The sequence below is a fragment of the Taeniopygia guttata genome, chromosome 8 (assembly GCF_048771995.1).
Source record: "Taeniopygia guttata chromosome 8, bTaeGut7.mat, whole genome shotgun sequence".
In the NCBI taxonomy this organism is placed as follows: domain Eukaryota; kingdom Metazoa; phylum Chordata; class Aves; order Passeriformes; family Estrildidae; genus Taeniopygia; species Taeniopygia guttata.
Window position 1 is genome coordinate 17,339,434 of NC_133033.1, and position 23,440 is coordinate 17,362,873.

The following is a 23,440-nucleotide window of genomic DNA, read 5'->3' on the forward strand; positions in this document are numbered from 1 at the left end:
AAACTTTCATTATGAATTAATGATGCCTTTGAACAGGCATCTCAACCTGACCACTCATTCTCTCTCACTTCCCTATATAGTTGATGTTTAATTATTAATAGGAAGTGAGCAGCTGTGTCAGATGATGTAGAGCCCTGCCTGAGGATAGCTAATATAAAAGAGATCAAGGCACACTCTGGACTTTAGAAAGGCACAGGGGTAAAGTCTTTGATTTGGATTTGGAACCTTGGTCAATAATATTCCAGTCCAAAGTACTCATTTGCAGAAAGTAGGGACAGAAATTGCTTGTTCCAGTAGAGAGAACAAGATCTGCTGAATTCTCAGACCATCATGGAAGAAAGATATTTTTTTTTCAGTTTTTTTTTTTTTATTTTATATTAAAGCTTTCTTTTTAGCACTAACTTGCTATATCACTTTTGCAGTAGTTAGAAAATTGGGATTTAATAAAGCAAATATGCTTCTTATTCCAAGTGCCTCTTGCGAAATAGTTTTGGTAAATGGTTCCAAATTTACTAATATACTTTATATTTTGATTCAGAGGTTCTCTGTAATAGATCCTTGTATTTGTTGCATGTATTTGTATGTTTGCTATGCCCCCTGCAGACTTTCTTCTTTTTTTTTATGTCATTTGTTCTAGATTTTTGGGGTCATAAGTGTGAAGTCACTCTGAGATTCAGGATCCACCTTTTCCTTTCAAAATACTTAGGCTAAACTTATTGTGTCTGTATTTCCATTGATGTGGAAAGTAATAATTTATGGAAATTGTTGGGAGAATACTATTGCCTAATGCTTTGACTGAAGTAAAGTCTTTAGGATAAAGATAGGATAAAGATGATCTCTTCAGACATCATCAATTCAGAGGGTTTCTACTGATGCCATATCTTGGTATATCTCTAAAATGTACAGAAGCTATTCTGTATAATATGATTGTATAATACGTATAAAATGATTGTATAATAAATAGTTCTTTATAGTTATTTCTGTTCTCTTGTAGATCTGTTGCTTATTATTTACTACTGGAAGGCAATTGGTGACAAATTTTTTGTAATACATCACTTGGCAGCTCTGTATGCTTACTATTTTGTACTGGTAAGTGCTGTATTTTCTTGTAACATAAGCAGATGAGGTTAAAGAAGCAGCTTCTATAGCCCTCACTTGCTTAATGTTAAAATTTCACTGGTTAATGAAAGGCATACTTATACTTTAATCATTATTTTAAAATGTTTTTATCAGTTTATGGTAAATGCATGACTTTTCAATGTTACACTCCAACAAAAATGTGTAACTTTGTTGAACTTAGAAACTTTTCTCAGTTTTTGCTGTAAAGAGACTTTGACAGAAGAGCTTTTCATATGGTTATAGAACAGGGTTTTAAATAGAACCACAGGCTTGAATTTTTAGTTGGAAAGTTAGAAGGAAATGGTTTCAAGTGGTTATGTTCTACTTCTGTCTCCCAGGTAACAAGTGACAGGATGAGGGGAAATGGCCACAAGTTGTGCCAGGGGAGGTTTATTTTGGATAGTAGGAAGAATTTCTACACTGAAAGGGTGGTCAGGCAAGTGTTCAGGGAAGTGGTGGAATCACCATCCCTGCAAGTCTGAAAGGCGTGTGGATGTGGCACCTGGGGATACGGTTTAGTGGTGAGCACACAGAGCACAGTTAATGGTTGCACTCGATCTTGAGAAGGTCTTTTCCAACCTTAATGATATCTTCCCTGCCTACTGTGAATCCCAGGCTTATAATACTAAAAGTGTCGAGATGCCAGATTAGTGTCAGATTTGCCATGTAATGGTTTAAAGGGGCTGAAGTTCACTGTCAAATAAATACTCTATTTCTGGTTGAAGATAATTAAATTTACTAATATTATCATGGATGAAAGTGAATTAGAGCTGAATATTAGATAAACAAAAATACCACTACCAAGGCTAATCCCCCATGCAGAAAATTTATTAGCTGTTTCTGGAGGAAACGGAAAGCATAATATTAGTGTGAGCTTCTTTAAAAGCATTTATTTCTATGTGGCTCTAGCTCTGCCTGGGATGCCAGTGTGTTGCTCTCAGTCTGTTGTCTTCAGAGAAAGTTACCCCTAAGTATGTTATTTCCAAATTGCCTTTTGGGGATAGGAAAGAATTTGGTTAAACACACAGATTTTCTCTTTTGTGAGTGCAAACTGATGCGAAATGCTCAAAGTAGTGGGTATTTGCTTGCTTGGTGGGGGGAAGAGGAATAATGGCACTCACTCCATAGGGTGTTCAGGAAACCTAAGGAAATTAAAAACCCCCCAATCTTTTTATCTCTACATCTGCAAACTGCTGCTTAGCCAGCAACTGTGTAAGTGGATGCTGCTTGTCACCTGGAGGGAAGAGCTCAGCTGGAGGGGCTGTGGTGTGGATGTGCCCATGGAGGAGCTGTGCCTAACCCACGGGCATGGCAGGGACCTGGCAGAGCTGCTGGCAAGGGCCACCCCTGCCCTCTGCAGGAGGGAAGAAAGGAATCCTGTGCCCTTCCCTGCTGTCAAATAAGAGCTGGGAATTCATCTTCGCTTTGGCTAAATATGTTCCTACTACGATGCAGGGGGATTTTTCTTCAGCATAAAGTGTCTCTTGTTTAAACGTTGAAAAATTAAAAATGTTTATGATTCTTTAAGACAGTAATGCTATCATGGTAATTAGTAATCTATGACTACTTGTGCAAACCTTCTCCAGTTAGTTTTTCATGGCCATTTAACTGTAGGTCTTATAAAGGTTTATTTGAAGTAAGAAGCTTCTGATTGGAGATACCTGAAGGACAATTGCAGCTTTTGTGAGAAAACTTGCTTTGAAACTGCAAGAAAGGTGGCCACAGCTGGCAAACTCAGTTCAATTATAGAAGCTGAGATGATGTATCATTCTGTGTATAGTTAAAGACTCAAATGACAATTTCACATCTACATTGTTGATTTTTGTATGTCTGTTTTGTGTTGCTAACCAGAGCAAAGGTCTGCTGGCTTATTTTGGAAACTTCCGTCTCCTTGCAGAGTTCTCCACTCCTTTTGTCAATCAGCGGTAAGTGTTTAGGGAGGTTTTCTGTAGTTCTTTTAATATTTTATCTGCATTACTATTTCTGTCACTTAGGGAGTCTTTTTTATAGTTGTCAAATGTCTGCTGACAGGGAATTTATATGTATTGAACTAAGAATTACTATATGAAAGTCTTTTTTGCTATGAAAACATTTTGCTGCTATAGCTGCAACAGTATAACTAATGTATTCATCTCAGAGTTGATTTCTAGATTAGACCAGGCTTTGTATGAAATGCCAGCTTTTTATGAAAATACCAGACAAAAATTCACTAATAAAATATTATTTATTAACTTTTGTATATTAATTTATTTTTTTATAATAAAGCCATCTTTAATATGGATGTTTCTTCTTTGTATCATGGACGAGAAAAAGAAGCAAGATAATGTTGTCATTAGAATCCTAGAATGAAATTGCATTGTCTTGTATAATTTGAAATTTATTTTCCAATATTCCACACATGTAGATCAGTATTAATATATGCATATGAATATCTAGAATAATAGAAATGTTTGGTTTTTATTTGCTTTGAAAAATAGTTCTGCAAGTTACTTTGAGCACTTAGCTATATCTGAGATGGTTAATCTTCACACCTGTGATTCGAGAAGAAAGGGGCTGAAGCTTGTCCTGCAGAGCTCAGAGCCTGCCCTGGCTACTGGTTCAAGTGTTTTTACCTGATGTGCTGCTGCATCAGAAAAGGAGGCTGATAATGCCACATACTGCTGCAAGGGGAAAGTGTCTGGAGTCTCACGGTGCTGTGGGGAGGGTGGCCTCTCCCCTCACTCTGTAGCCTTCAGGCCACAGCTGGGGATAGGGTTTGCCCCAGAAAGATTTCACCTCAGGCGAGGGGCTTTGGTACAGAGCAGGGCTGCAGTCTTCTCCTCTTCCTCCAGTTTTTTGCAGGGTAGGATGAGGACTTTCAGTGTATCAGATGCCTTTTCCTTAACCATGCTTTTTGGGCTGTATGTGTGGCATCTGTTTGCTTTTCCAGATGTCTGGAAGGGAAAGGATAAGGCAAATAGAAACTGCATTCTTCCTGCAGACAGGCTATTGCCCATCACTGCATTGTGACTGTAATCTCTGAAGCGTTTCATGACACTGATGCATTCCTCAGAGCTCTTACAAAATGTGGTCCCTTTTGAACACCAGTTTGGTAAACTCGAATTCACAGGAGGACAGGATGGGATAATGGAGCTCTCCAGAGGCTGCTCTCCTCTGCCCCAGTGCAGTTGAGTGGCCTATAAGTCTGTTGTAGCCTGTGCTCTGTGTGACAGAGAAACTAAAGACTAAATAAACACTTTTTTGAACTTAATGAAGAAAAAAGGGTTTATATTGTTATTCATGTCCATGTGAATGGCTGTTGTCCCAGCTTCTGTCAAGATAGGATGCCATCCTGGGTTCATGTGGGTTCCTCCACTGGTGCTTGCCTTTCAGACTGTGGCGTTAGAAAGAACTGTGGTACATCTGGCTATTAAAATAATTTGTTATACTTTTAAAATGCCCATGGTGAGATTATGGGTCTTTGAATACTGACATTTAGCACTCTCTCAGAAAAGCAGAAATTGCTGCAGGAGATAATAAAGTCCCTTGCACTAGGGGATGTCATCTCATTAGTGCATGATTTTTTCCATTAAATTTGAAGTGAATCAGACCCTTAAGAGAGTAAGTAGTGGGTAATGATAACGACTTACATAATGTTTCTTGTTTGCATTCTTAGTCTACCAAAAGAGCTCTTATTAAAATATAAAAAGATATTCTAATCTTAGAGCTGTCTGTGTATTTCCTGTCTGTGTTGTTAGGGATCTCTAATTGGATGTTGTATCCATGCCAAGCATTTAGATCTTTTAATGTTAATATCAGCATTTATGTAATTAATTCTGAACTGTGGTGGATAAAATTGTAATGGTAACTGTTATTTACAGACTTCTTTTAAAAATTTCCTGGGAAAGGGAAGTTGCTAAACAGATGCCAATTACCTATACTAGTATGTTGCAGTATGTTTGAAAACCATTCTTTACATTAATTTTTGATTCTGCATTGTATATATCATTGAAAGTAAAGGCTTTGACTGTTAATCTGACCAAACATATCAAGTCTTTCTCTTCATGATGTCAGTAAGTGTTTCTGTGGTGAGGCATCCTGCTTCCGGGCTGGACTGCCACCTCGAGTGTCTGGATTTTAATTGTCCTAGTTGCATGCTTAATGAATTTCTAGACTATTTCTGTTAGAGCTGGATGTCTGGAAAATCTTTTTAGTGTGCTTATAATTGCCTAGGTTGTAATCTGTAGGTAATTAAATTAAAAATTACTTTAAAACCAGGTTTAGAACTGTTTTTTTGTTAAATCATTTTAGCCATGTATCTTGCTGGAGAAAAACAGATTATTTCATTCTCTTCCCCATCCCCCATTATGAATACAGTTATTCAAGTTATTTTGCTGTGGTTTTGCCTCCTGTTGCTGCACAAATTTTACTTGTTTATTCTGGTTTAAGTGTGAATGACAAAGGATTAGAGAAGTTTGTTGTTCCTTTTTCAAGTCTCAGGTTCTGTGTGCTAGGCAATAGATAAGTTATGCCTGTCTACTATATCTAGGAATAAATATGCAAGAATTCTTTTTTAGAGACCATTTATGACCCAGCAGTAGATGGAGAGGCAGTTTTTAGATTTCTCTTTTTTCATTGGATAATGTTCCAAGTTGTGACATGATCAAGAGTTCACAATGTTTGTTTCTGAAAATGTTCTGGTTTTGGGATGAACAGAAGCAGTCAGAAAATGCCAATTACGAGAAATTAGAGCTCTATCTGAATTACCAAATCCAAATGCAATTTTAGAGTGGCTTTCAGTGAGATAAAGATTTTTGGCTGCTGTTGGTATAAACTATAACAGTAAGTAATAAATATGTCTTTATGAGTTTAAAATATAGTTTTATTATTGTATATTACACAATAGTCACTGAAATGCACGTGGGTTGTCAACTGGTTCACAATTCATACCAGGATTTTCTGTGTTATTCTGCAGTATTCTGGCTCTCATACACTGCTTAAGTGGTGGGTAAAAAGTGCAGCCAAGCAGAAGGATTTGTAACTAAGCCAAGAAAAAGTGCCATAATTTAGAAATTATAAAGGTAGAAGCAATTAATACATGATGATTTACAAATAAACATGAAGTAAAATAATTTTTAATGAGATGGCTTCAAGTCTGCCTGGTATTTGTGAACGCTTCTTTTGCAGGTGGTTTTTTGAGGTTCTGGGATATCCCAAATCTTCAAAGGCCAACATCATCAATGGTGTGCTGATGACAGTTGTGTTCTTCGTGGTGAGGATTGCCGTCATGCCTGTGTATTACAGCCACGTAATTTCTTCTTTTGGAACAGAAGGTTTCCAGAGATTAGGATTTGCAGCCCAGAGCGCCTGGATGATCTCAAGTATTGTCTTGGATATTATGAATGTGATGTGGATGATCAAAATTGCAAAAGGATGCTACAAGGTCATATGTCTTATTGGACAGGAGGAAGCAAAAACTCATAGAAATGGAAAATCTGCCTAGAAATCATACATAAATGAAATTTCTGCTATGAAAATAATTTGGGTTCACTGAAACAGTGCACATTTCTGCCATGGAATGCTCCTATTATGGAAACAAGGTATTACCTCTGTACTGACCTTACTCTTTCCCTAGCCACACTGCCTGCACGCCCAGGGCCACGCTTTGCGGATCCTGTCCAGTGAGGAATAAAAGCAAAAGCTCACACAGATGAGTTCCACATGCCTGTTCTAAGCAGTTGCAAGCATCAGAAATTAGACAGGAGCAGACTGGTTACTGCTTATTGTCCACCAGTATGTTCAAAGTGTTTCTCTCAGGTTTCTCTGATTAAAATGTTTTATAAATCCAGTGAATACTGACATATCTGTTTTTTTAGAAAATGAAAAATTCTCCAAACTCCTGATAATGGTGCAATTTTCCAGGCACGTTTCTATGTTTTCTTCTAGGAATAACAATCAAGATTTCATTCTTGACAACTTTTTAATTTTTGCAAGAAAAGCTAAAAATTTGGCTTTGATTCTGTGAAGTCTTTTACTGCTTTCGGTTCTGCCTTATATGAATGCAAACCATTTTGGGAAATTTTGAAATAATTTGATCTAAAATGCTGTATTATAAGACCACATGATATCTTAAGAGCTGTTAAAAATTCTCACTTTGATGGGAAGGATTTCCATGTGCTAGGTTACATGCAATAGTACATCTTCTAAATTCCCCATGGAACTTTTTCTGTAAGTTAATATGGTAGATGATGTGTGGAAATGGCATAGTTCCTACTGAAGTGCTTTTCCCTTTGCTGCTACTACCTTTGAGAAGTGCTGCAATTCTTCTCAGAGTATTTTTAACCATTGGCTATTTGGAGTCAAAGTTTAATTGAATGTGTAACTTCAAGTAATACTTCGTTCTTTTATCACAAAATGACCTGTTTGATATGAAGCATTGAGTTTTTGTCATATTTTTCTTGTTAATCAAGTTAAAAATCTGAGGTGTGACTAAGAACACTCTTGAATTAATTGTGCCAAACTCCTCTAAAACTGTGTGGTAATTCCATAGGAACAGTTGATCACTGTAGACACAATTTTTTTTTTGTTGTTGTTTTAAGCCACACGTTTGTCAATAGATACTCATTTACTCTGTCTGTGAACTGAAGGCTTTGAAGTCATCAGAGAGGACTCTCACCATCCAGGAATAGTCCTAAATCTCATTTGTAATATGATTTGAGGAAATTCTGAGTTATATCTTATTTTAAATTATTTTGAGAGCTATATTTATGTGTAAATTTGTTTTTTCATTTCTTTTATCCAGAACTGTGGCTGATTGACTTCCAGTTTTTTTCCTTGGTGTAGGTATGTTAGTGTCCATTTTCACTGAGACTTCAGTGCACATCCCGATGATTGCAGCAATCTGTTAAAGCAATTTATTTTTAAACAGAAGGGTAGCATATTTACCCCGTGTTGGGTGATTAGTCCTGCTCCCTGTGACAAAGCTGGGTGACATGAGCTTTCCCCTCTGTAGTCAGAGGTGCGAGTGCCCCGTGCTGTCCTCCCTGCTGAGGGACTAGGCACTCCCCTTGTCCAGAAATTGCATGTAAGAGACCCAGGAGAACTGCATAGGCTGCAGTGCCTTCTAACCAAGGCAGCTGCCATGAGTTCAGGTCCCCAGTTAAAATGCTGTCAGGGAGTATTGTTTCCACTTGTGTAAAACACACTTTTGAAAGCCCAGTTGCATTGCTCTGCTTGGCAGGCTTTTTTCTAAAAGTTTCCCAATCCTGCCTTGTTGAAAGAGGTAGCAAGGATTGTCAGTAGTTGTGGTTTTGGATCCAGTAGTTATTAACACTTCACAGCCTACAGACAAAGATCTGTTTATGCCTTGGGAGAGTTAACAATGCATCTGTTGAGCTGTATCATCTGAGTGAGCACAGTGCCTCATTTGGGTACCAGTAAATGAACAGAGAGTTGATCCTGCTCAAAGCAATAGACTCTCTTTTATGCTCATTTGCAGAACCTGGTATCTTTTAAAATGTGATTTCAGTATACCTGATGCAAAATACTCTTTTCTTTGCTTTTTACATCACTAGATCCCTGTGATTAATAGTTTTGTAAAAGCTTGTTCCTTTCTAAAATTGAGTACATTCAAACGTTTTGGAGAAGAATGCTTGAAAATAGAAGTCTGTTTTTCTTTTTATGGTAGCAGGATAAAAAAATTGAAAAGACAATTTGGAGCAACTTTTAGGGTTATAATTCATGAAAAGTTTCTGAAATTTATAATTTCTTATATTGATTTTAATATTTCAGTACTTTAAATATTTTGTTGTCAATGGAGGCCATTCATTAAAATGGCTGACTTCTCCACTTCTAGATAGACTTGTGTTTGATAGTGGGGGAAAAAAAGTAAGTCAAGCTATAATAAAATTGATGTTAAGACTAGACTTAGGAACAAAAAACAGTCCAAAACTCTGCATACTACACTTTGGCCAACAATCCAGGATTGAAGGGCAGTGAGATAATTCTTCTAGAACAGCTAGTATTTTGGATTGCTGCACAAAACTAGTGTAATTAAAAATCTATTTTGCAATGCATTAGCTCTAAATTTTATAATTTTTTAAAAAAGTTATTACAGTTATGTCCTGATGCATCAGAGGAAAATTTTCTTATTAAAAAAAAAAAATTAACAGCTGTGGTTTCAGCAAAGACTTTAGTAAACAGGCAGCAAAGTTGTGATATACTGAATACAGTAGTATATATGGCACTTTTTACCTGCCATTAAAAGCTTATAATACAGCAAATTAGATAGCTGTGGCACCCATTTTTAATTGCACTTTATTAATTTTAAAAATGTAGTGAAATATTGATAAAATTTAATGTTGTAAGCTTGTGTCTTTGCTTTTTTATGTAAAAAAGTAAATGCATGGTAATTAGCATCATAAAAATGCTTTTGAATGTAATATCTTATTAGTGGCTTAAAATTTATATTTTTAACCCATGCACTGTAAAAGCAGACTCTTGGCATGTCACCAGGTGTCCTTGCTGTGGGCATATCAAATGGAAGGAGTGACTCTTGTAAAAAATAGTTTGGTTTTCTTTTATTTTCTTTTCTATTCTTCAATACCAGGTGACATTAGCTTGCTGGTCATGGGACAGACTGTGGTACTGGTTAGGCTGTATGTAGAAATGCAAGTTTCCCTTTTTTATGGCTTTAATTTTTCATCAAAAGATGAGTAAATACCATTTTCAGAAATCTAGAGGAGAATGGTAGGTTAGGTGTTCTGTAACTTGATTTGTGGAATAAGTACTTGCAGAGAGAAGTATACTTCAAATACTCATTTGCTCAGAGAATGTTTTGGTGGATTTCAGTGGAGAGCCTCACACAACAGGGATGCTGTATTGGTTATCTGTGTGAATTCTTCAGTGGTAAGAATTACATCTCTGAAGCCTACTCTACCTCTATAAATACATGCTATCTTGAGTGAGCTCCATAATTTAGTAACTTAATTGCTTAAAAAATATAATCCATTGAAAAATGAAATATATGTGCAGGTAAATGAGGGGAGCTGACTTCATATATAAATTCTTAACAATTCCAAATTATGTACTAAAGTTTATTAAAAGTTAAACTATTTACAGTGTTTGGAAGATTATTACTTCCATCTTTACTTCAAATATTGTGGGAGAAGATTACTCATATTGCAGAACTAACAACCTAAGGGTAAAAGCCTACACAAGTGAGTAAATGCATTCAGGCAGCTTTAAAGAGGAGAGGAAGAGGATACTTTGAGTACATACCTAGAGATCCAGATGTCTTCCTACTGCTGTGGTTGGGCAACAGCAGATGGATACATAGCAGAAAGGTTTGTGTCTCTGTGATGAAAAAGGAAGTTTTATTATTTAAAATTTCCAAGGTGTATAAAATGGAATACCAGTTGTTGATCATTGTATGAAGAGGAATTTTTTCCTCATGGCATTTTGTGTCTTTAAGAATATGGGTGTACAAGCTTTCTGTAAAAGACCATTTAATAGAGAAACCTGAAAAATAATTTTGTGATGCTTCTGCTGAGCCACTCGGAGGAAAATGAAGGGCTGCTTGACAATTACTCCAGCTTAGGGTCTGGTGTCCTGTTGGCTGCTGCTGAAAGCCATCAATGAAGCAAATAGAAAGGGACTAGAATTTTCAGATGAAAAAGTGCAAGTGTAGAAGACTTTGGAAACCATTGCAAGCCCCTTTCATGTTTTAATAACCTACTGTACAACAGCATTATCTGGCTACAAGAAACTCCATAAGGGAAGGTTTGTTCCTGGTCAGATTTCTCTGTCTATGGAATACAGGCAGAAAATGAATAGTATTTCATTGCTGGTACCCTGATGGATGGCAGTCAGATGGAAATAGTGATAATATTTGTGAACTTTTAACCTTCATCCAAACCTGGATAAAATCTGTGTTAGATGAAGTTCTTAGGATTTTCTGAAAGCAACTTGAAAGTTGTTTTTATGGCAGAGAAGATGAAATATGTGCTTCCTGGGTTGTTTAGAGATCTGGGATAAAGCATCAAGTCATCCTTAGATGGTAACACTTGGTAAGGTTTCTTTTTCTTATCTATTAAAAATTCCTACTAGCTACCTCCTTTCAAAGTCTTGTTCTATTTATAATAACCAAGCACTTTATAGCTCAGTAAAGAATAGAAGGTAGCTATGAAGAATAAATCATATTGTTTGCAATAAGAAATATTTTGGCAAAAACAGTTTCATTGTGTGATGCCCTGCACTGAGAGGGCGTCTGTTTAATATGAAATATATACATTTTTAACCTAGTTGCAAGTAAAAGAAATGTCTGTAAGAGAGTGAAGTATGAAGAGATCAGCATGGCTTGATATCAACCACATAATGATTCAGTGTGCTATTTATAACTTCCTACTTACTGAAATTGAAAATATAAATGCAAATAAAATATTCTGTATTGTATCTTTATTTTTAATCTGTGTGTGGGATGTCAAACTTTGTACTTGTCTTGTGGACAGGACATGCTTTTATGAGCCTATAAATATTTAAGTATATGAGAATCTGCACCCAAATGGAACATGTTGCATGTAAATTGTCTTCTAAGTTTTTAAATTTTGGTATTTTTAAAAATTTGCTAGGTTTGAAAGAACATTTAAATATGAATACTAAGCTGTAATACAGAATAGAAAATTTTGAATGCAGTGTGGTTTTGTTTATAGTAATCCTATTCCAGTTTCACAAGAAACATAAAATCATAGGGGGAAGGGAGGAAAAGGGCTAATCATGAGCTCAGCTATATAATTTGCACACTTTATGCACACATCCAAATGTCCTGGATTTGTTTCTAGCATGCATTTACCAAACAGTGTTTTCTTCAATATTGACAGATACTTATTTATGTAGAATAAGCACAGCTAACCTGTTATAAATTCAAATTAGAAAACCTGTTTGGAACAAATGAGTTACAAGTTAGGCATAAGTAATGGAGACTGTAATTCGAAAATGTTTATATAATCTATCTAAGAAGAAACTTGATGAGTTTATCTAACTTATGTGCAGAGCAAGGACGAAAACTGTAGATTCTGCTAGACTGATTTCTGGTAAATCTTGACAATCTGGTTTGCAGTAAATTCTAACATTGTCTCAAAATGTCAGGATCACACTATTAAATTCAACTAGTAATGTGACCTGATTGGAGTAACAATCCTTATCATGGCACAAGAACTTAAACATGCAATATAACAATTCTGAAGATTGGTGATAAAAGTAATCCGTCATAGTAAAGTGAATTATTAAGTATTATGGGTTTAAATTTACTTTCTATTACAAGAAAGAATCTGAATTATTTGTTAGCATTTCAGTGATATTGTAAAGCATTTCTGTATTTTGTTTGAACAGTTTAGGAGCTTGCGTAAAATTATATTGGCTGATTTTTTTTTCCCCCTTTAATATATGCAATAATGTCAATAAGCAATAAATTGCATGTTGTATGCAAGGTATTGGTACATCATAATAAAGGAAAGGAACACAGCTTCTTATTTTGTGAATTTTTCTTTCTTAATATGGTTAAGAGCTTATGTACTTATAATGAGTACATAATGAAAGAACAGTTTTGGGGGGGTTAAATTCTGAAACAACTGGCTTTTATGGTATCTTGAGGTTTCATGCTGTATCTTATTTATTTTAAAGAAGGTGAAGATGGATATGAGGTCTGAGCCCCACTGTTGCTCAGGTGGCTGGAATTTTGAATGCTGAAATTCTATGTAGGACGTCACCGGGGATCAGGAATGTAACTTAAACAATAAGTTTGTATATTGGGGAATTGTACATTATGTAAATTTGTGTATTGGGGAAGAACTCTTGGATTTGATAGTATAATTCTGTTGCATTGTCTTGTAATACCATGTGTGTCAGGGCATAGACTGGACAGTTTTCTGAAGGCTCTGGGGATAAAGAGCTGCTGTTGTCAGCTGTTATAAATAAGATGCACTACACAGTCCCTTACTGCATACTCAGATGGGCCGTTGAGTTCCTCACTGTGGCAGTTCCTAGGTTCTATATGTGCATGGAAACATGAATTGTGTGGCAAAGCCTACAGGTTTCTTTGAGCATCCTTAGAGATTGCTGCTGTTTTATATCTTAACCACTGGGTTCCAAGCACAGGAATTACTCATGTTTCTTTGGGTTTTCTTGTGTTATGCAACGGCTAAATTGCTAGAAGAAAACACAAAGCAGTCCAGTGTTTTTACTTTTTTCCTCTCATTTTTTGAAGGGAATTTTGTTGCATTTGTGAATTATATACTTCAGGTACCAATTCTACATTGCTAGTGTAGTAAACTACTCATGGACTAATTGGCCTGTTAGAAAGTGAGTGGGAGTTTCTGGGAACAGATGTTCTTTGGGGTTAGATGCTATATAGGTCAGATTTCCCACTGCTTGAGGAAGGAAAATGGGGCTTGGTAGGAGGCTTTTGTATTGGCACTAGGCAGCTTTTAACAGTGAATAGTGGGAAGGAAGGACTGAGCATGGCTGGGAACAAGGGATGCCTTTCAGTGAGCCATTCTTAAACTAATGCATTCAACAAATTTTGCTTAAAGTGTGAGAAACATCTCTCCCTAAGACATAGGATATAGAAAGTACTTTTTATATCCACTTCTTTGTCATATTTGGGTGTGCAGGTACTTTTCATTTTCTCCCCAATTTTTTTATTACTCTTTGTATTCTTTCTGAAAACTTTGGTTTCTCTCCTCATATTGATGTGATAATTTTGACTAAGATTAAAAAAAAATTCAATCTTTGATATCTGTCAAATTTTAGAAGGTGGGCTACTATGGTATCTTCTTTTGCTCTGCTTTTGTGGAGTTCACAGTGCAATACCTATGGGTAGATTGCAAAACACAATACCTATGGGTAGATTGTGTTTCATTGAGATTGGGGCCTTCGTGTTCTTTGTGAAGAAGCCTTTACATTGAGTAAAAAAAAATTTCCTACTTGGCTCATCTTACAGAGGGTGAAAACTATTATCTGTACAATGACTAATAGTGCAGTTGTTGCTTCTGGTGGAGAGTGATGGTGGAAGCAGGGAGATGGCATACTGACATCTAGAGCATTATGTACTTGGAGAGGAAGGAGTAGAAGCAGTTTTCCATTTGAGAACATCAGAGAGAGAAAATCTGTTTTACTGAAGGGTCCTTCTGCCACTGACTTGAAATATTTAGAAGCAGAGATTTCAGTTGCTCTGTGGGAGGATCTTATTAAACAGTGTCATTAAGTGAAGACAGGATGGGTCACTTGTGGCTGTTCAGCCTGGAGAAGGTTCTGTGAATGCTCTAGAGCCCTGTCCTGTATGTAAAGGGGCTACAAGAGAGCTGTAGAGGGACAGATGCATGTAGTGATAGGACAAGGGGGAATGGCTTTAAACTGAAAGAGGGCAGGTTTAGCTTGGATGTTAGGAAGACTCTTCCCTGTGAGAGTGGTGAGACACTGGAACAGGTTGCCCAAAGAAGCTGTGGATGCCCCTGTTCAAGGCCAGGTTAGATAAGGCTTTGAGCAACCTGGCGAAGCTGTCAGGAAAATTAATCCACAAAGACCAGAGGTTTATGTCCAAAAAGGAGACAGAGGAGTCCTGTAACTTTATTCAAATAAAAGGGGAAGTCATGGGGCATTCCCCATCAGGTCTCTCAAAATTTTTAGAGGACACAGCTTCCTTTTTATCCAATTTCCCGGCCACATTTTTCCTCTGTCTTTCCCCATTGGCTGAGGTACTTCAGAGGTACAGACTCCCTGAAACACCTAATACCTGTTTTTCTTTCTCCTTGTGTCTCTGTTATTTTTCTCTAAGTCCAGAGATTTAGCACAATCTTGAGTGAGTAGCAGTCTGTCAATTAGTGGAATTCCTGCGGAATTTATGTTTTCCCCCCTTGCTTCTTTCACCTCTCTGTATTTGGCCTTATCTACCCACACTTTGTTTGTAAAGACACTTCTCATTCCTTCAGTAGGGGTAGGTGTCCCTGCCTATGGCAAAGGGGTTGGAATGAGGGCATCTCTGAGGTCCCCTCTAACCCGAACTGTTCTGTGGTTCTGTACGTGTAGCAAGTGAAGACTTAAAATGATTGCTCAGTGCTGCTTACACAGCTGTTACGGTGAGTGTAGTCCTAGGTGCTGCAGTAAAGCTAAATATACCTAAACTGGGAAAAGGAGGGAATCAGAGTCGTTTCCAGAGCATATAATAGAGATTTGGTTACTGACATAATGCTACATTTCTATGTTAAGGTTCACAATATGCTGTGCTGATAATTCCTGCATGCAGAAGGGGTAGAAAATAATTTCCTCTTAAGTAATCAATACTATAAAAGAGCAAAAATTACTCAAAGGATGAATATTTGGTATTGCTTTATACTTTTATTTTTATTTAATGTTCACACTGAATGGCAATGTCCTTGTTAATAAGAAAGATGGCATTTAAAAGTTATCTCAAAAACACTCGAGAGGAATATATAAAAGCTTTTTAAATTCAGGTAGATATATATATTTTGAAATACTGCTGCTTAGAACTATTTCAATGTGGTTTAGAATTTGTCTTTTTTGAAAGAAATGGGAATCAGTAATTTCCGTATGTACATACACCCTTCTTCCACATAAGAATTTGGATTTTTTTCATCCTAAGGTTCTGTAATAACTATGCCACTTGAAGATTAATTTCCTTTCTCCTTCAATTCTATTGTTAATTGTTACAATGAAATAGAATATTTGGGGAAAAAAACTATTGCTATTTTTTAATCAGTTCTAATTGTTATACATTTATAATTAATGTTTCTTGGCTCCCCACGTGCTTTTGGCACTTGACAGCCTCTTTAGAGTCCACGTGGTGGGATGAACATTGAAATAGTCCTGCGGAGTTTGTACCTACTGTTTCAGTGGTTACTGCATAGCCAGGTTTTAGCACTTGCTGATCAAAAGGGGATGCCATGAAGGCAATATTCCGTGCTCTGATGCACAGTGAGCTCCATCTTCTGTGTGTTATGCACGGTACTTGACACACACAGGTAAAATACATCTTCTGGCTTGGAAATAATATTCTTAGGAAATCTTAAAAGATCTGTGATGCTTTTCTTGGCTAGTTGATGTTTAAAAATAACCTTAAATAACTTTACTATCTCCGTAAGTTTAGTACTAAAAAGGATACACCTTTACAGTATCGGTGCGTGCTGCTAGTACTGCGTGGGCTCCTTCTATACTTAAGCAATTATTAGCGGCTGTAAGGGGCGATGATTTCCCACACAAGCCCCCAGGAGGTGGGAGCTGTCGCTGGCGCAGCTGCCCGGGGCTTCCCGCGAGCCCCGGCTGGCAGAGTTCGCTGTCGTTGGCAAGTTCACACCCAGCTCTTGTCCGTGCCGTGCCCGCGGGCCGCGAGGCCGGGGCAGCCCCGGGGCGGGCGGGCACCGATGCGGACCCAGCCCCGCTCCCGGAGCCGCGGCGGCGGGCGGGACCCGGGCGGGGCCCCGGCGCCGTGCCCGCCCCTCGCCGGCGGGCGCAGGCGTGCAGCGCGGCCGCGCTCTCGCGAGGCGCTCGGGACCGCCGCGGAGGCGCGGGCCGGGCCGTGGCGGGCCGGGAGAGCCGGGGTGAGGTGAGGAGGAGGAGGAGGGTGCGGAGGATGTGCGGATGCAGCGGGGCAGCGGCAGCTCCGGGCTCCGCGGCGCTGAGGCGGCGGCGCCGGGCCGCGCCGAGGGGCGGGGCGGGCCTGCCCTGACCTTGCGGGTCGGTCACGGCTGGGCCGGGCCGGGCCGGGCGGAGGGAGCCGCTGCCCTTCTCGGCCTGCGGGCACAGCCCCCGACAGGGACCGTGCGGAGCGGCTGGGCAGGAGCTCGGGCAGCGCGGCTTGCGTTTCTGTGGGGGCTGGAAGCTTGTTACTTAAACCGATTTTTGAATTCATTTTAAAAATTTGTGGTGCAGCACTGCACCCGCACTTGGCCTTCACCTTAACAAATAGCCAGTGTAGTTTTGTGCTACAAATATTTGTTTCCTTTTTCTTTAGAAATTTGATGGTAAAAGGCCCGGCGTGCAGAGGCCATGGGTTTGTCCGCATCCTCCCCGGCTGCTACAGAGCAGTCACCAAAGGCATCCAGGCAGTACCAGGCGGCGTCTCCACCTTCAGAATGTCCCATGCATCAGGAAAAAATGAGCGGTAATCATTCTTGAAATTAAATGAGCTAAACTCTACATGGAAACAAGACTGAAAAATCTTGCGGGGGGTGGGTGGGAGAAATTCTTCAAATAAACTTGAGATTTTTGTTTAACAAAAGTCATTCTCAAGTAAATTTTCCTTAGGAGGAGTCAATTGTTCACCAGAACACTGTGCAAGCTGCTTTGCTTGTAAGGACAGGAGGTGCTTACAGTAGAACCTGTGGGGCACTTCCAGTTGTCCCCTTTCACAGGAGCCCTACAAATCTGTTCCGTGGTGTGGTACAGCCACAGAGAGTCAGGGAGCCCCTATGGAGATGCTGACGGGTTGACTGGCTGCCACTAAAAACCACTCATCTGGAAAAGGGTTGCAGAAGGGTGGAATGAGATGAATGTCTGGAGGAGGACATCAGCTTTTCTGTTGGCTCAGTCAAGACACTGGGTCGGCTTCCCTGAGGAAATCTTAAGTGCAAACAGTTCAGTATTGAGACCGGGATGGGGGTAGGAAATGATCATTCAAAAACTACACAGGAAACTCAGATCTTATCATGATTTTGGGTCCTGAAATGCAGGAAAGAGAGCAGTTAAAACTGCTGAAAAGCTCAGAAGAGTGAAATACCCATTTGCATTTCTATGAGCCTTCAATGAACTTTTCCATTTCATGTATTAGAGTTTTCATCTTGTAGCAAAATGTATACTGCTGTTTTGTTTAAGGTTGTCCAATGCACATGAAGACTGCTGATCATAGAACTGAGAACACAGATGATGTTCCTGCACATCAAGAAAGAGCTTATGAGTTTGTAGCATGTCCTGTGAAGTCTGGTGCATCTCAAATGAAAGATGACATAGATCCCAGCAATATGGTAACTTGCTTATTTCACATGTTTTCTTTAGTCTTCTTTCTTCTGAAGTCTTATACCCAGAAATGTAAATAGTTTACTGTGTAAGCTGGAAACTCTGGGAAATAACATTATTTTATATTTTTAAGACTGCTTTTTCTCATTTTTGTGCAAATTTTTATTTAAAAACTAGTTGCATCTTCTTTAACATTGTATTAAAATTTACATCTGTGGTGGTTTTCCTGTTTTTAAATATCTTTTGCTCTCTACTTACTAGTTACATAAATGTTTTTTATGATACATTGTTGAATTTTAGTTTCTGTGTAATACCAGTTCTGATTAGCATCTCCAAGATTTCCTCTGATTTACAAAAAGCATTGCTCTTTTGAAAATTGAAGTTTAGGCAGAAAGCTTTCCCGTGGTCTCCTGATGACAAGCTTGTGCAGAGTTCTGCTTCAAAAAAATATAATATTGGTGGAATTAAATAAAGGCTGTACTTCTTGATCTTTGTAGGAGTTGATGGATCATGCTTTGATTTTTCTCAAATACCGTAACTTACCAAAATGTTAATACTCTCGTTTGTTGTTGGTTCTCCTTGTTCTCTAGATGCCTCCTCCCAATCAGCAGCCATCTCCAGGTCAGCCATTTCCATTGTCAACTGTTAGAGAAGAATCTTCCATTCCTAGAGCAAATTCTGACAAGAAATGGGTCTACCCTTCAGAGCAAATGTTCTGGAATGCTATGTTAAGAAAAGGGTAAATACACTGTGAATTATCAGATGTGTCTGTGAACCTAGAATTCATGAACTAGTATCATTAGTTATTGGTGGTTTTGTTTTGGTGTTTTTTTTTTTCTTTTGAGTTTGTCAATTTTAACCAGTAAATAATGAAGTAGCTCTTTTTAAAAAGTACTATTCTTATAAACATCTTAATATTTTAAAGGGTGAGTTGGTCTCAAAAGGCCATGTGTCTTCTAGTGATCAAGAGGATGGTAAAAAATGTCAAGCAACTGCTACTGGCTCAGACAATTTTCTTCCAAGTCCATGCACAGGTGTAGACAAAGTTTGCATGATTGCCAGCTTTCATCTAACTTCGCTAAAGCCAAAAATGGGGAAATTTACAGGTAGACATTTATATTTACAAAAATTTAGTGTAGGCAAGACTAAAAATCCTCCTGTGATGATATTGCCTTGTTCTTGTGTAATGATCTGTTTGTCATTCTCAAACAGGTGAACTTTACAGGTAGTTTACTTTTGGAGGAATAAGTTATTCTTTTTTCTATATGTCAGTGTGGTTCATAACACAATATGACATAAGCAGGCTGTATGGAACATACAAGTTTGGCTCCTGTAAACACTGAAATGTGTTAATGTTATGCCAGTTCATAAGGAAGCACACATGCAGTCAAAATGCAGTGTCAGGAGAGATGGAAAGTATTTCTATGTGTTTGCACAATGTATTGAATACAGGACTTCTGTGCATTAGGAATGCATGTGGGATTTTTCATAAGCATTTTTTATGAATACTGTGGATGTGGTGATGTTTGCACACTGTGATAACTTTCTGATCCAGTTAAGCTGTTAATTTGGCTATGTAGAATTTGTGAATTCTGTGATGATATATTGGATAACCACACTTCTGCACAGAAAATGAAGTGCTTCTCAAGATGCTTAAGCAGATGAGCCAGAAGTTTGCATACTTGTCTTGTGTCTTGCATACAACCATAAATCTTGATTAGAAAGTTCATCAGATAAAGCTAGGAGGGTAGAGTCGTTATGCTGTAAGTTTATAAACTATTTTCAAGTTCTTATTTTTTAGGTGGAGGTGGAAAGATGATGACATAACAAGTGAAGACATGACCAACATTATTAAGATTCATAATCAAAATAATGAGCAAGCTTGGAAGGAGATTTTGAAGTGGGAAGCTCTACATGCTGTGTATGTACCTGTGAAATGTTGCATATGGAATATTTGTTATGACAAAGATGTGAGTTGTAAACTTAGATCAGCATGACTGGTGTAAAGCAGACTGTCACTTTTTAGATCAGCATAGTCCCTGTTCCTGCAGGACACAGACTAGTTAAGCATTTGGTATTACAAATTTTTCTCTGAAATTCCATGATCGTTTTTACACAGTAGTTTGGATTATGGTTTTCTATTCTATAATGTATTAAATCTGTGGATTAGATTTGCAGAGAACTGGTTTGTTGACAAATTGGAACAATAGTGTGGAGCATATCAGAGATATTTTATAATACCAGCAGTAAGTGCTGACAGAAAGTGGGTGACTTTTCAAAGCTTTGAAAAAAGGAAAAAAAATTGGGTTATATCACTTGTAATTAATTTTTTACTGTTGCTTTCTTCTACTCAGTTTCTCTGTTGCTAAAACAAATGACCATAGTGGTTTAATCATTGAAAATAAGACTGTTAACATGTAAAAACTATTTTCCTTTTGAATTGTGTGCACAGGGAATGTCCATGTGGGCCATCACTGATGCGGTTTGGAGGCAAAGCAAAGGAGTACTCGCCAAGAGCCAGAATACGTTCATGGATGGGGTACGTGGGCAGGGAAAAAGGTCTTTCAGTGAGATGGGAGGCTGGAGAAATGCGTCTGAAAACATGGTGTGGAATTAATTTAAACATGTTTCAGACCTGGTATTGCAAGTTAGAATTGCCTGAAGATAGAAGTACTAGTGAGATCTTATGGACAGATAACTCTTGAATTGGACTCCCTCTCCCAGGTTCATAATATCCATTAAAATACCTCCATGGGCTGTTCCCTGTCCTGCCCAGGTACGAGCTGCCCTTTGATCGGCACGACTGGATCGTTGACCGCTGTGGGAAGGAGGTGCGCTACGTCATCGATTACTACGACGGCGGAGCAGTGGACAAGAACTACCAGTTCACCATCCTGGACGTGCGCCCTGCGCTGGACTCGCTCTCGGCCGTCTGGGACAGAGTGAAGGTGGCCTGGTGGCGCTGGACTTCCTAACTGCCCCTGTGGTGTGTACTTGAAAAGTAACCACTTTCCTCCTAGACAATGGACGTGTGGATACCAGGACTTGAGGCAGAAGTTCACTGCAGCTGTCATTGCTGTCATCATTGCTACTGTTCTCTGGGGGTGGGAAGGGAGGACAGGGAAATTTCTCCGTAAGTACACCAATGATTTGTGGTGTTTCAAATGGAATAATAAAGTTACAGTGGCAAAAACACGTATCTTAATTTTCTTAAGAACTGGGAAGCCTTTCGTACTTTGTCTCAGATTCTGCATAAGCTTGCCTTCTTTTCATTTCATGACTTTCAGTGCTGCTCCAAATACATTGCAATTCTGATTCTGACTGGAGTTTTGAGTATTATGATTATTGAAAACTGGAAATTTCATAAATTATTTCATATATTTAAAGTAGTTGGATACCTCCATGATGAATAAAGGGTAAAAGGTCTGGACACTTTCAAATTACGTGTTTTATTTACATAACAAAACCATGTATTTGTTTTCATATGGACATTTTACCTATTCAAATACATACTTTCTCAGAAAACTTCAGTTAATCAGTTAAACGAGGTGTAGTGTGATATGAGTATTTTAAAGATATGTTATGTAGAAAAGGAGAATATGCTCATGCCTTAATCTGCAATTTTTCTTTGAACTGAAGATCACCTGTTAGAAGCAGGAAATGAGTATCACTTTTAAAACAGCCTTTCTAAAAGGACAAAATTTTTATTTAATGGCTATTTATTTGAATATTTAAGAAGTGGTTTTCTGCTGTAAGAAAATGCATTATTACAGCATTTTCATGTCCGTAATATGTGTCATGTAATGAATTTGGGACAGAGCTAAACCTTAGTTAAAGAACTTCCTGCAACGCATCTGCATTTGGCATCCTGGTTGCATTAATGATATTTATCACAGCATGATTTTTTATATCATAAGGAATTGCACAAGGGGGTATGACTAGACAGCCACACGTGAGTATAGGGAGGTGTATTACAGGTGTGTATGCAACTGGGCTAAAAGGGTATCAAAAGGGCCAAGGGAGGTTGATTGGAGTGTTTTCTAAGGGCGATGCATGGCATAAAGATTTGATTATTGTTTGTGCTTAGTTAGGGAAACTAATTTTTTAAAGTCTTATAATAGCTTTTAAGTTTGCACGACTCAGTAAGTTTCAGGTGCTATGCAAAACACTTGGGAATGGAAGGGAGTGAGAGAACAGCACAGTGTAGCTTCTCAAATTGGTGGAAGCTGCCTTCTTGAAACTCCCCAACCTTAACAGGAAAGTAGCTGTGCATTTCATTTTCTGAAAGTGGCCTATGTTTAACTGACATTGGAACTTTCCCTTTCTTCTTTTGCTAGGAAGTCCCTTCTAGTATTTCAGGAAAGTCACTTCCCATTTAGGGAAAAATTAGTCAGAGAAGCTTTCCTACTTTAGAATTCTCATGATCATGAATAGTTCCCACTTCAGAGACAACTGTTGTGCACGGTAGGAATAAATATTATCCAGAATCTTAAGAGGAAAACCACACTCTTATCCACATCCACTTTGCTTATTCCTTTTTCCCATTTTCAGTGATTCATATATATATATATATATATATATATGATAGAGAAGATAAAAATTTTATCTAAATAGGCAATGTATGGATGATATAAAAGAAAAGAGCGTTTGTATGAAGCAAATGAAGGAACTGCTCTGTTCTAACAGTAAAGATTGAGGAGTACTCTTTTTCAGGTGGTGGGTTGTCTTCCTTCAGGATATTTTTGGTATTTGTTTATGTATTTGGCAACTTGCTACACTGAGGATTCTGTATTTGTCATAAGTAAATATGGAAAGGCTACACCACTGTAGGGAGTACTTCAGAAGCTTCAAAAGCAGGAGTTTGCTTTGTTGATTTTGGCAGTGTGATGTTGAGAGCATGGAAATTGTAATTGCTGCTAAATCTGGGGAAACTGTCACAAGCCACTTCATGTGTTTACTATCTCCTGTTACGTTCCATCTACCACAGATTCAAAATTGTTCTTCTCTGTGCTGCTGTTAATGAAAAGTAATACTTTGTCATCAAACTAAAAGGAGAATCAAATAAATAAACTTTTCTTAACTTTGGTATTTAGTAATCATGCTTTTAGCTGTAAGAATTATTAAAATGAGCTTTTGCATTGTCATATGAGATTCTAGTCTGTTATAACTAAAATCTTGCTATAGAGTATATATTTGATATTGTTACTATGTATTATGGTATATTGCTACAATTTACCTGTTGTCACATCTTGAATATATTACTCATTTTTCAGGTGAATACAAAACCAAAACCCAAGGACTAAATTCAAGTGTTTGC

The 23,440-nt window shown here is 38.0% G+C and overlaps 2 protein-coding genes across 7 annotated transcripts in view; both read left to right on the forward strand.

Moving 5' to 3' along the window:
• The window catches only part of TLCD4 (TLC domain containing 4), a 26,414-nt gene extending 13,796 nt beyond the window's left edge, over positions 1-12,618 (forward strand). For all 4 annotated transcript variants that reach the window (XM_072932519.1, XM_030279203.4, XM_030279206.4 and 1 more), the window contains 3 exons: positions 995-1,089; positions 2,971-3,044; positions 6,286-12,618. In XM_072932519.1, the coding sequence (XP_072788620.1) occupies positions 995-1,089; positions 2,971-3,044; positions 6,286-6,601 (485 nt within the window). In that variant the 3' untranslated portion in view covers positions 6,602-12,618. The remainder of the gene's footprint in view (positions 1-994; positions 1,090-2,970; positions 3,045-6,285) is intronic.
• HCCS (holocytochrome c synthase) lies at positions 3,022-23,208 on the forward strand. 3 transcript variants are annotated; one of them, XM_032749897.3, is made up of 7 exons: positions 3,022-3,044; positions 17,123-17,272; positions 17,983-18,131; positions 18,714-18,862; positions 19,925-20,044; positions 20,576-20,662; positions 20,900-23,208. In XM_032749897.3, the coding sequence occupies exons 2-7, from the start codon at positions 17,158-17,160 to the stop codon at positions 21,096-21,098; spliced, it is 819 nt and encodes a 272-aa protein (XP_032605788.3). In that variant the 5' UTR covers positions 3,022-3,044; positions 17,123-17,157; the 3' UTR covers positions 21,099-23,208. The 3 variants fall into 3 exon arrangements, with proteins under 3 accessions (XP_032605788.3, XP_072788618.1, XP_002191042.4); XM_072932517.1 differs by lacking the exon at positions 3,022-3,044 and adding an exon at positions 16,565-16,709; XM_002191006.7 differs by lacking the exon at positions 3,022-3,044 and adding an exon at positions 16,570-16,714.
• The last annotated feature ends 232 nt before the right edge of the window (positions 23,209-23,440 follow it).

Excerpts from the sequence above, each read along its gene's own strand:
- HCCS (XM_032749897.3), top strand. The coding sequence starts at position 17,158 with ATGGGTTTGTCCGCATCCTCCCCGGCTGCTACAGAGCAGTCACCAAAG. Across the intron at positions 18,863-19,924 it reads AATGCTATGTTAAGAAAAGG|GTGGAGGTGGAAAGATGATG; the intron begins GTAAATACACTG and ends CTTATTTTTTAG. Across the intron at positions 20,663-20,899 it reads AGAATACGTTCATGGATGGG|GTACGAGCTGCCCTTTGATC; the intron begins GTACGTGGGCAG and ends TGTCCTGCCCAG.